Source organism: Elgaria multicarinata, chromosome 4, assembly GCF_023053635.1.
Source record: "Elgaria multicarinata webbii isolate HBS135686 ecotype San Diego chromosome 4, rElgMul1.1.pri, whole genome shotgun sequence".
Lineage (NCBI taxonomy): Eukaryota > Metazoa > Chordata > Lepidosauria > Squamata > Anguidae > Elgaria > Elgaria multicarinata.
The window spans coordinates 22,165,262-22,177,702 of NC_086174.1; the positions used below are offsets into that span (position 1 = coordinate 22,165,262).

At 45.2% G+C, this 12,441-nt stretch overlaps 1 protein-coding gene across 2 annotated transcripts in view; it reads left to right on the top strand.

Annotated features, from left to right (window-relative positions):
* PPP2R5D (protein phosphatase 2 regulatory subunit B'delta) overlaps nt 1–12,441 on the top strand; it is a 63,807-nt gene that overhangs the window by 24,245 nt on the left and 27,121 nt on the right. For both annotated transcript variants that reach the window (XM_063123930.1, XM_063123929.1), the window contains exons 4-7: nt 3,537–3,736; nt 4,292–4,402; nt 8,541–8,633; nt 10,684–10,814. In XM_063123930.1, coding sequence (XP_062980000.1) covers nt 3,537–3,736; nt 4,292–4,402; nt 8,541–8,633; nt 10,684–10,814 — 535 coding nt within the window. The remainder of the gene's footprint in view (nt 1–3,536; nt 3,737–4,291; nt 4,403–8,540; nt 8,634–10,683; nt 10,815–12,441) is intronic.

The window sequence follows — 12,441 nt, forward strand, 5'->3', positions numbered from 1 at the left end:
CCATGAAAAGCATAATAAAACAACCAACAGTCTAAAAACACAAATACAAAATACAATATAAAAAGCACAACTGGGATAAAACCACACAGCAGAAATTGATATAGGTTAAAATACGGAATTAAAACAGCAAAGTTTAAATTTAAATTAAATTAGGTGTTAAAATACTGAGAAAATAAAAAGGTCTTTAGCTGGCGACAGAAGGAGTACAGTGTAGGCACCAGGCGAACCTCCACATTCCACACTCAGAATAATGTATGCAAACGAAGTAACTCTGCATACATTTGCTGAGAAGTAAGGGTGTGTCTGATGGGTCTGGAAACCTGGGTGGAAGCATATCTGGGAAAGTCTTAGCAAACCTCTTTATGTGAACATGAGAACGTAGGAAGCTATGTACCTTATACTGAGTCAGACATGGGTCCATTTAGCCCAATATTGTTGACACTGACTAGCAGCAGCTATTCAGGGTTTCAGGTAGGAGTTTTTCCAGACTTACCTGGAGAAGCCGGGGATTGAACCTGCGACTTTCTGCAGGTAAAGCAGGTGCTCTGCTACTGAGCTACGGCCCCTCCCCTGTGCAGAATTTCTTAGGGCCCTACATGCAGGGACCTCTTGCTTTTGGATGTTCAGATGTGCTCCTGCATTTGGGAGTCCTCAGGTGGAAGGATGGCTGTTACCTTCTGATTAAACTGAAATAAATTACTCCTATTTAATGGGAGCAACAATGCAGATTTTGCTGGGGTAAATAGCTCATGGATCGCTTTGTGTTTTGCAAGTGCTTTGCTGCAAGTTCTGGGTTATTTGTGTTTATCCAGAGCTTACGTTTCATTGTAAGTATTACATTTCTATACCGCCCAACAGCCAAAGCTGTCTGGGAGATTCAAAACATGATAAAAAATAATATCAAATCTTTAACATAAAAAAATGTTAAAACAAGATGAAATTGTTAAAAAAAATTAACAATAAAACTACCATGATCCCGTTTTAAAAAAAACACATTAAAAAGCCCTGTCATACGCTGTCAAATGCCTGGGAGTAGACATTATAACCTGGTACCAAAAAGATGATAATATTGGTGCCAGGCCCATCTAACTGAAGAGAGCACTGCACAGTTGTGGGGCCATCACTGAGGAGCCCGCCTTCCATACTGCCATTTGCCAAATCTCCTGCAGCAAAATAGATGTGAATGTTATATGGGATCTTACATACTGTCTCTTTCTTCAAGAAGATTGGCAAGTAAGTTTCACTACCAATAAACTGGCATATTCTTTGTATAAACTGGGGACCCAGGTACTCCACGGTTTGGGGAGACACAGGATTGTCTTCCTAGCCAAAACCCTGAGTGGCTTCGTTCAGACAACACGTTAGTCAACGCAGTGTGAAAACTCCACTCAGCGGTTGAGTTTTTAGGGGGTACTCTCCACACAACATGTTCTAACTCCACCGCTGTGTGACTGTGGGCTACTGTGGAGTTGAGTAAAATCCATCGTGTCGTTTGATTGACAGTTCCTCCGTCCTCTCTCCTCCCGCAGTCCTCCCATCAGGTATCCCATCAGCCATGGCTGCAAAAAAAAAACAATACTGGCATCTCTCCTAGAGTGGCACTCGCTCATTTTGCCACTCTTGCCAGGGAACTCTGTTCTCAGTAGGAAAAGTCAACGCAACGGAAAACTTCACGGAGCCCGCCACTCAACATGCAACACAACGGTTGTGCAGGAACTCTCCTCTGTACAGCGTGGATATTTCAGCATGGAGTGTTTTCCACCAGACAACACCTTTCTCAACAGTCGTGTATAAACTCCACCGTGGAGTCCTAAAACCACCATTGAGAAACATGTTGTCTGAACTGAGCCAGTGTGTGGCAATGGTGACAGACTGCATTTGCCAAGAAATCTGAAGCAATTCATCTGAAACCATCCATGCATCTGTGGAAGGAGGCTAGACCAAAGCATCTTAATTTGGCACCTTCAAAAATGAGTCTGGCAGCTTTGATTGAGCACTGTCAAAATCCTGCCCCGCTCCTCCTGTTTACAAACACTCCCAGCCATCTTTTGCATCACCATGCTCCATTCCAGAACATTTCACCGCACTGCGAATGGTGTGCGTGTGCATGGACAAAGTATGAGATTGAAATGAACGAAAGTAGCACAAGAGCACGTGCCCTAAATATTTAGAGGAATGAAATACCTGAGTGAGATGCTCGGCTGCAACTCAAGCATAATTAAAGCAAGCCTCAGTTACTTTGTGGGGTTCAAGTCTTGGCTCTGGAAGAAGGATTGGGAAGGGGATCAACAGAGAACGGGGAAAGTTACTCAAAGCACAGGGCAAGGAAGGCTGTTCAGCTTGTTGCCCTTGAAGACATAATTTTGGCCCCGATAAATCTTTGGTTTGTTTCCGGAGAAAAGTTTTTCTGTTAATGAGGAAATGGTACTGATTGGTGACAGATCTTGCATTCAAAGTGCTATGGGTATTTGGTTTCTGTAATTGTAAGGTAGGCTAGTAGTGTTATTCCCATATTAATAAATGGGGAAGGGCTAGGGCTTACCCCAAATCTCCCAATAGTTCATAGTTCAGGTGAGCTAGGAACTTCATGGCTCCCAGATCGCTCCCAGTAGTAGCTCTCGGTGAGCTTGTGCAAAGCAGAAGGGACTGAAAGGGGGATGCAAACAGGGAGATGGAAAGTCACCTTTGAAGTCACCTCGGAAACTTCTGCTGGTACAGAATGGCCCTTGTTGAGGTTAGACGGTTGGATCTTATGGTACCTGTCTGTATCAGCTGCACTGGTTGCCAGTAGGCCTGTTCAAAAGACACCTTAAACCCTGCTGGTGAAGGCTTTTGGCTAAGCAGCAGGGTTTAAGGTGTCTTGTGCGATGCTCACTCACTAGTCGGACCCCCTGCAGCAGGGTTCGCGGCTCTAACCATGGCTTAAAGTGTTGTGTGCGACAGCACGGCTTGTGGTTAGTGCTAACCCCAGAGAACCGCAGTTACGCTAACCACAGAGCCTGAAGTGTCATCTGGAGAGGCCCAGTGTGTCTCTGGGTCCAATTGGAAATGCTGGTTTTGATAGTGACAGTCTTAAATGGCTCAGGTTATGTTGTTTAGACAGAAAAAAGTCCTACAACTCCCAGCACTGTGCCGGCTACCTCTCCGAGGTCATAAATGTGACCTCGGAGAGAGGGTGGTTATGGGGGAGGGGAGGGGACTGGAGAGGCCAACTTATGAAGAATCCTCTGGCCTCCCCAGCCTCCTTCTCTCCCGCTCCACAGAGCACCAGCTAGATGGGCGAAAAAGCCCGTCTAGCAAAAACTCAGAGCAGGAAGTGCACGGAGGCATAGATCACCTCCACGTTCTTCCCACTTGCATAGGATCAGCCTCCAAGTTTGGAGGCTGACAGGCATCCGGATAGGATTGCTTCCTTAGAAATGTATTACATAATGAATAGCCTCAGCCCGTGCTGATGTCAGTGCCCAGCTGATGGGCTGCAACACACTTCTTGGGAACAGAACAATTATTTTTTGTTTCCCCTCCATGTCCCTCAGATGCGCCTCCTCACGAACGGGAAGAGCTGTTCATACAGAAGCTGCGGCAGTGCTGCGTCCTCTTTGACTTTGTTTCTGACCCGCTCAGTGACTTGAAATTCAAAGAGGTGAAGCGAGCGGGTCTCAATGAAATGGTGGAGTACATCACACACAACCGGGACGTGGTCACAGAGGCCATTTACCCCGAAGCCGTGATCATGGTAAGGCAGACCTGTGTTTCCTGGATGGGTTCCTGGTAGCACATCTCTCCACAAAACCCACATTCTCTGCTTCCATTAAAAATAGCTGATAGGGGGAGGTGTCAAAACATCTTGCCTGATGAAGCAATCTGGCAATCTTAAAAGCTTGCACGTCTTTCATGACCTTTGACTTGGCCTAATAAAGGTATTACAGTGTATGGATTTGGGAGAAAGTAAGCATCTTGGATGAACACCAGCTGGCCAGACAGCCTTAGTCAGTTGTTGACAATCTGAAAGTGACAAGTATTAATAGCATCAGAGGTGGGTACAGAGCTATGCAGAGACTACAGAACAGCAGATAAAACGTTTGTCTCGTTATAAGCCTGTGGGGATTTGGATATTGCATGAAGCTTGTCATTTCTTGGCTTCCCAGAGGGTTTTTTTGGGGTGGGGATGGGGTGCTTATGGGTAATATTAAGGTGTGTTGGGTTAAAGTGGTCCCCTCATAAGGTGGGATTGGGTTGAGCCATTGAGTCAACCTATAGAAACTTCTCACCCTTCCGTTGTCTCCGTCAGTTTTCAGTGAACCTCTTCCGGACGCTTCCCCCGTCGTCCAATCCCACGGGAGCGGAGTTTGATCCTGAGGAAGATGAACCAACGCTAGAAGCTGCTTGGCCACACCTTCAGGTAATAAAGGGCCATTTCTTTTATTGCATTTATATCCTGCTTTTCATCCACGATGGAACTCAAGGCGGTGGATGTTTCCTGGGCAGACTCTTATCCAGGCACTGTCTATGGTATGGGTCTCCAGTTTTTTAGGGCAGGTGGGCGCATTTGGAATGTTAAGAGAGTGTCATGGGTGCTATCACAAAATGGCTGTCATGGGGTTGTTCAGTCACAATATGGCTGCAGTGGTTGGTTCATCAGGTTGGTTCAAACCACCCCCAACCTGGTGCCAATGGCTGTGCTGACTGAGGATGGTGGGAGTTGTAGTCTCAACACATTGGAAGGGCCCCAGCTTGAGGAAGGCTTCTTCCAGCTGTGCCCTATCTAGGCTCTTCCTTGGGTTGATGGAGAATTATCAACTGCCCACATGTGATAAAAGAAGGGAGGGGCTGTGGCTCAGTGTGATACAGCACCTGCTCTGCATGCAGAAGGTCCCAGGTTCGATCCCCGGCATCTCCAGGTAGGACAGGAAAAACTCCTTCCTGAAACCCTGGAGAGGTGCTGCTGCCAGTCTGTGTCGGCAATACTTGGCCTGATGGACCCATGGTCTGACTCAGTATAAGGCAGCTTCCTATGTCTCTATGTAAGAAATAGCAGCCATTTGGCCCCATATCTGTAAACCAGACCTCTTGGCGTGCTTTGGAAGCAGAAGCGGCAGAGAGCAAGCTGATCTTTCCTAGCAGAAGTAACAGTCATTTCCACTGAGAACTGGTTTTTGGATTTTCCAAGGAGCTTCTCAAATAAGAACTAGGAGATGGAGCCGGTAGAGATTACCATTCTCCAAGGTGTCCCGCTCAGAGTGCAGCCGTGTGCCTGGGAGCAAAGTCTCCTTGATCCTGGTGAGGCTCTCTTCAGAATATCATAGAATCATAGAATAGTAAAGTTGGAAGGGGCCTATAAGGCCATGGAGTCCAACCCCCTGCTCAATACAGGAATCCACCTTAAAGCATACCTGACAGATAGTTGTCCAGCTGCCTCTTGAATGCCTCTAGTGTGGGAGAGCCCACAACCTCCCTAGGTCATTGGTTCCATTGTCGTACTGCTCTAAAAGTCAGGAAGTTTTTCCTGATGTCCTGCCGGAATCTGGCTTCCTGTAACTTGAGCCCATTATTCCGTGTCCTGCACTCTGGGATGATTGAGAAGAGATCCTGGTCCTCCTCTGTGTGACAACCTTTTAAGTATTTGAAGAGTGCTCTCATGTCTCCCCTCAATCTTCTCTTATCCAGGCTAAACATGCCCAGTTCTTTCAATCTCTCTTTAAAGGGCTTTGTTTCCAGACCCCTGATCATCCTCGTAAACACGCATCTGGTTAGACAGCCTTGTGTAGGGCGGGGAATTGCAACTCCAGCCAGTGGTGATAAAACAGTAGCCCTTCAATCACTGAATTAGACCCCTGCTGTGATTAATTGCCTGCATTAACACTGACTTCGTACTCCAAGTTCCTGTGACAAGTCTGTTCTCTCGTTGGCTGGGAGAAGAAAGACACCAGCTTTCTCTAGAGACGTCATCTCTGCTCCTCTTTCTTGTGCCCATCAGCAATCAAATCTCTCTGATACTACATATTCCCTTTCTTTTTCTTTTAGATTTTCCGTGCCAGTGATCTTCTTATCCCCATTCTGTCTTGTCTCCCATTTTGTCACCTTTATCGTTTTGAAGAACTGTCACACCAAAGTTATACAGTTCTAAAAAATCATTCCTCTTGGCCTTTTGGAGATTATTTTCTAATTTCTGAAATAAGCTGCTAGTTCACTGTGCTTTGTGCAGTTTTTTCATTTCATTTTTTCTCCTCTTCAGGTGTATTTGGTGCCAATAATAATAACAACAACAACTGGCTATGGATGTTAAAGAGCTATGGCAAAAGGAAACAGTCACAATTATTCTGTTAGTCACATCAGTCACCTAGGGCGACCATATGAAAAGGAGGACAGGGATCCTGTGTCTTTAACAGTTGACTAGAAAAGAGAATTTCAGCAGGTATCATTTGTATACATACAGAACCTGGTGAAATGTCCTCTTCATCACAACAGTTAAAGCTGCAGGAGCCCTGCCTTCTTGACCAGATATGGAAGAGGACAGGGCTCCTGCAGCTTTAACTGTTGTGATGAAGAGGACATTTCACCAGTGCTGCCTGCATACAAATGACACCTGCTGAAATTCCCTTTTCTATTTAATTGTTAAAGATACAGGAGCCCTGTCCTCCTTTTCATATGGTCACCTTACAGTCACCGGCATCACATCAAAAAACTATACAGAAATCCTTCAGAAACTGGGCCTACCAAAATACATCCACACCAACGTCTAGAAAGCAGTCATACTTAAAACATGCTCAATAGTCGGGAAATTCCTGAATCAGTAAAAGACAGCATGACCTGGCAAAGCCCATTATGTCCACCTAGAAAAACCGCCATGAGTGAGAAAAGAGAGATGATGGTGATGGTGGTGGTGGTGGTGGTAGTGATATTAATGTTTCCTTAAAAAAACTTGAAACATTGTTCTTGGAGGGAGGAATTGTCTAGTGATTGCCACAAGGACCAGCCAATCAGCACTTTGCACAGCCAGCTGAGAAAGGGCTGGGGGAGGAAGTGGCTTTGTGATTGCTATGAGAGCTGGCCAATTAGCAATCCACACTGCTTATTTCTGCTGGAAACTAGAAGAGCCAGTTCCTCCTGAGCTTAATTCAGTTTGGAAGTTTGTACATCAGGCTGCAAAGGGATAAGTGTGGATCCCCAGTGGATTTACTGCTCAAGCTATGTACATCTGTATTCAACCCAAGTCTACAGGCCCTCTTATGCTACACATTTAATTTGCCATCTTCTACAACTCCCAGCATTCCCCAACCAACATGTTGGACTTCTTTCTGTCTAAACATGTATAGGATTGTGCCTGAAATCAGCTTTGGGGCTTTGTTCAGGAAGCAGCTTGCACCAAGCTGCAGTCACAATCCGTTTGTACAATAGCAGGGCCGCCAGCCTCTAGGGTCGTATTTCCACCCCTGGAACCTACTCTCCCATAATATTAAAACCCAGGGTCCTCCCATGGAGCTGATTGGTGGGAGTTTCAGGACAGATTGAAGGAAATACTTCTTCACACAGCGCATAGTTAAAACTGTGGAATTCACTAACCCAAGATGCAATGATGGCCACCAATGTGCTATGTGCTACCTCCAGTATCAGAGGCAGTCAACCTACAAACACCAGTTTGATTTTGATTGATTTGATTTATTACATTTATATACCGCCCCGTAGCCGAAGCTCTCTGGGCAGTTAACAAAAGTTAAAAACAGTGAACATTAAAAAAAAATACAAAATTTTAAACCATCAAAAACATAAACAATATAAAAACAATGGTATCCATTTCAAAACAACAGTTCTGGGGTCCGTGCTGGGGAACATGGGTGGGAGGGTGCTGTTGCACCATGTCCTGCATGTCGGCCCCTGGTTGGCAGCCATTTGGCCACTGTGGGAACCGGGTGGACCCCTGGTTGATCCAGCATGGATCTTCTTATTTTGTACTGGGGGGCTGCACCCTGCCTCCCAAATTTGCCATGGCCATTTAATTTTTGTGAACTGCCCAGAGAGCTTCAGCGATGGTGTGGTATATAAATATAATAAATGAAATAAATGAATGAATTGCCAATTTTGCTGCTATGGTGGCAAATACCGCACCAGGAATGTGGTACAGGGAGTGGGCTTCCGGGAGTGCAGTTCCACTACAGAAAGGAGGTGTGCATGCCCCGTGTGCCTTCTTTCCCTGTTAAATAGGTGTGATTTTTGTTGCTACAGCAAGTTTGACTGCAGAGGGGGCATATGGGGGTGGGGTGGGGAACAAATTGCCCACCCCGCCCCTGGAGTTTCCACTGGACAGAATCAACCAACATTCATTGAAATGGCCTAAGACTTCTCTTTTGGAAGCCAACATTGTGTCTGCTGCACGCAGCTTGGGACCCAGTCTCTGAAGCTTGGCTTTTCCCTCTTCTTTGTCCTTGTAGACAAATTTGTTGTTGCAGACAAGTTTGGAATTAATCCCAGCAGGCATGCAGTAGAAATTACAGGTGTTGGTACGCATAACTAATCCTTTTTCTGTCTCTCTCCATTCTTAGCTGGTATATGAATTCTTTCTGAGGTTCCTGGAGTCACCAGACTTCCAACCAAACGTAGCCAAGAAATATATTGACCAGAAGTTTGTATTGTCAGTAAGTAGTTTCAGCTTCTTTCCACCTGTCTTTCTGCTCCACTTCACTTTGCATCTGAGCTGAAAGCAGAGATAGTTGTGGTGGGGGAGGGTGCAGAAGAGCACACCCAAAACTCACTTTCTTGAGAACCCAGAAGAGCTGTAGGGGCGAGAGGCAATTATTTTAAGGAAGGCTTCCTGTTTGTGCTGCTGAGTTATTTATTTGTTTTAGCAGTTGTTAAAACAAGGACTCGTGGCTCATGCATTCTTTTCTCTCGCTTCTTAGTTTTCTCTGGATTGACTATCAGCATTAAACTTTATCATATGTGATGACTAGAGTAAAATCTAGATTTATTGGGTTTCTTTGCAGGAATTGAGTGTCTGAATGCTTTGTGTAACTTGGCCTTTCCCAACCTTGCACCCTCCAGATGTTTTGGAATACAACTCCCAGCATTCCTAGGCAGCCATGCTGTCTGGGGAATGCTAGGAGTTGTAGTCCATCACATTGTCATGACTAGGCTTGTTCCCCTTAGGCTGGGGAAGGAGTTTCAGGCGATCAACCAGAATCAGATTCTGAAGCAGAAGAGATGGTGCCAGAAACATACCAACCTATACAGGGAGTGGATGAGGTGACTCTCACAGGCCCTTCACCAGCTGCAAATGAACTTTTGCCAGACCTTATCTCTGAAAGTGTAAACAACACACAGTCTGTGGGAAAATAGTATTCTTTTGATGGGGAGAGCACTGAAAGGCTAGCTGATCCTAGAGTATGCCACTAAAAGGGGCAGAGCTAAAGGAAGGTGAGAGGAGGTCAGCCTGGCTAGCTTCTCGCCAAAGGCTTATTCAGAACCAGCCTCCCTGAAGCTAAAGCGTTCTTCTTGAAAGGACAATTGTCTTGCTTAGTTTGAATAGTTTTGCCTAGAGGAAAGTTCCTAGTGATTGGACTCTCTTCAAGTGGGAAGAGATGTTTATTGCCTGAATAAAGCTTTGTGGATTACGTGGCAGACCTCTTTATTGTCTCCCAATAAGGCGGGAGGTATTGGGAAACATGACACACATCTGGAGGGCGTTAGGTTGGGGAAGGATGGTGTAACTTGTTACATGGATGTGTAGTTACATGAAAAATACATTTTTAAAAAGTTGTCTGGGCTATTGATGGATTAAAGTTTGATTTGTTCGTGATCAGTGAAACGGATAATACCCAGGCTGAAATGGCAAAACAAAATACAGCTGCATATTGGGTAGATATTTCTCCACTTCTGGTTCCACCAGAATTCTTAGTATAAAGTTGCTTCATAAGACTCCTGGCGTGTGTGTGTGTGTGTGTGTATACAGGTGCTAATCTGTTGCAGGGCTAATCTGCAGTGATTGGAAATTGTGACCCAATTCATTAGCAAGTAACACTAATTCGTGGGTTATTTATCCCACAAATGGGCAGGGTGAGTGGAAGCCAATGAGCACACTGCATCCAGCATGCTTCTCATTTCCACTTTCAATTAGCAACCTACAGTTGACCCATTCGTAGGTTGTTGATGTCCAAACCCAGACATTATGGGTTATTTAGGGGTTAAACAACCCAGAGTTAACTCAACAGCAAATCATATACCTCTGGTTGTGTAACCCCTAAACAACCCAGAGCATGCAGGTTTAGATATCACACTAACAACTTACGATTAGGGCGGCCATAAGTTGTTAGTTGAAAGCAGAAGTGAGGCACAAAGTGGAGGCAGCATGCTCACTTGCTCCTGACAATCCATGGTTTAAATACCCCATGAGTTGTCGTGTCATCTGAATTCACTGTGCGTCTTATTGGGCTCAGGTACTATCCTGTGTTATTCAGGTTTCTTAACACAGGGTTCTGTAAATATGGGACCAGCACATGTTGAACAGTCTGGAGCAGCCTTGAACAGTCTGACTATAATAGTGCAAAAAAGGTACCTGCAAAATGTTCCAGCTGCTACCCATGCTTCTGATTAGTGCTCAAGCATTGAAGTGGGTGTGAAGGGAGCTGGATTCGCCCTCTGTGTGTCAGTGCTTGTGATGTGGGGACTGATTATATCCTCCTTCCACAGTTGCTGGACCTGTTTGACAGTGAAGATCCCAGAGAACGGGACTTTCTGAAGACCATTTTGCATAGGATTTATGGGAAGTTCTTGGGCCTCCGAGCATATATACGGCGGCAGATCAACAACATATTTTACAGGTAATTTACCAGTTCCAGACAATGTTTGATCTATTGGGATTGTTTGTATCAGGATTCTAACCCTGATTCAAGGGGTTGGGCTAGGTTTATTTTGAGTCCCAGTCAGCCCTTTAATTCCTTAGGTTAGATAAACAGATCAGGCAATTGACCTAGGGAAATCAGGGAAGGTCATCTTAAGGTAATTTCCAAAAACTCCACCAAAATCCAAGAATGGAGTGCATTCATTTCTCTCTAGTTTCCCTTTTTTGGCAGAATTTGGATACAGAACCCTGTGCTAGACAAGTATTTGGCTGATCTTGTAGTGTAGGGCATCTTCTTCCTAACAAGAACCCTTATACACTGTACCTTTCCTGCCCATTACTGTGGGGGTACTCTGTGATCCATCCTTATCACTGGCAGTCTAGGTGGACTCAATCGCCCAGAACACCCGTTACCAACTTCGGTTGGTGCACCAATTACACCAGTTCCTGGCTAGAGACAGCATAGCCTCTGTGATCCATGCCCTGGTAACCTCATGTTTAGACTACTGTAATGTGCTCTTGGTAAAGCTTCCCTGCAGCTAGTGCAGAATGCAACAGGCAGGGTGCTCTGTGAGGCACTTAGCTATACACATATTACACCTGTTCTGAAAGAACTTCACTGCCTGCCTATTAGCTATCAAGCCCAACTCAAGGTTCTGTTGTTGACAAAACCCTAAAGAACTCTGGACCAGGACAACTAGCTGACCGCCTTCCGCTATATACACCTAGTTGACCCCTGAGATCTTCAGAGGTCAATGCCCTTACTGGTCATTCTGTGACCAATAGAACGTTGCCAGGTAATAACGTGTCAGCAGGCGTTCTCAGTGGTGGTACCACCCTGTAGAACGCTCTACCACACGTGGTTTGAGAGACATAAATTGTGGCAAGCTTCCAATGCCCCCTTGAGAACCTTCTTCATTGACACAGGCTGTCATGCTGTTTTGTTGTTGTATCTGCTGTAGTTATTTATTTATTGTTTGTTTTTACATTGTTGCTTTCTATGTATTTTAGCGTGAACCGCTTGCTTAGAGATTTTATTATATCAAGCAGCGTAGCAGTATCTTAGAAGACGTTAAGCAGCTTGCCTGGATGGAGGAATAAGTAGCAGGGCTCCAGCATTTCAGGATACAGCGCAATTCTGCTTCCGCCTCCACTGCTCCTGTCCCCTTTTAATACTCAGCCTCCCTGCCTTCCCTTTGGCTGCAATCCTATGCATGTTTAGGCAGAAAACGTCTTGCAAGTCCCAGCATGCCCAAGCCAGACATGCTGACTGGGTGAGGCTGGGAGTTTCCTTACCTTTTCTGTCTAAATGCCCATAGACTTTGTGATCTTAGTCACTGAATTTCTTGTCTGGATGCATAGAAATTTGTCTGTGTACCCCAATATTGGAAGCAGAACAAAGTAAACCAATACCTGCAGGTATCTGTATGTTTGCAGAGTTTGGCTTTTCCTGGAACAGAGTGTACACTTCTTCTTTTGCATGGAGAATATATATCAGCCTCGTGAGGCCAGTGTCTCGGTTGCCTGCATTTTATTTATTATTTATTTATTTAAAACATTTATATCCCGCCCTATATCATTAAGATCTCAAAGCGGCGTACAGATAA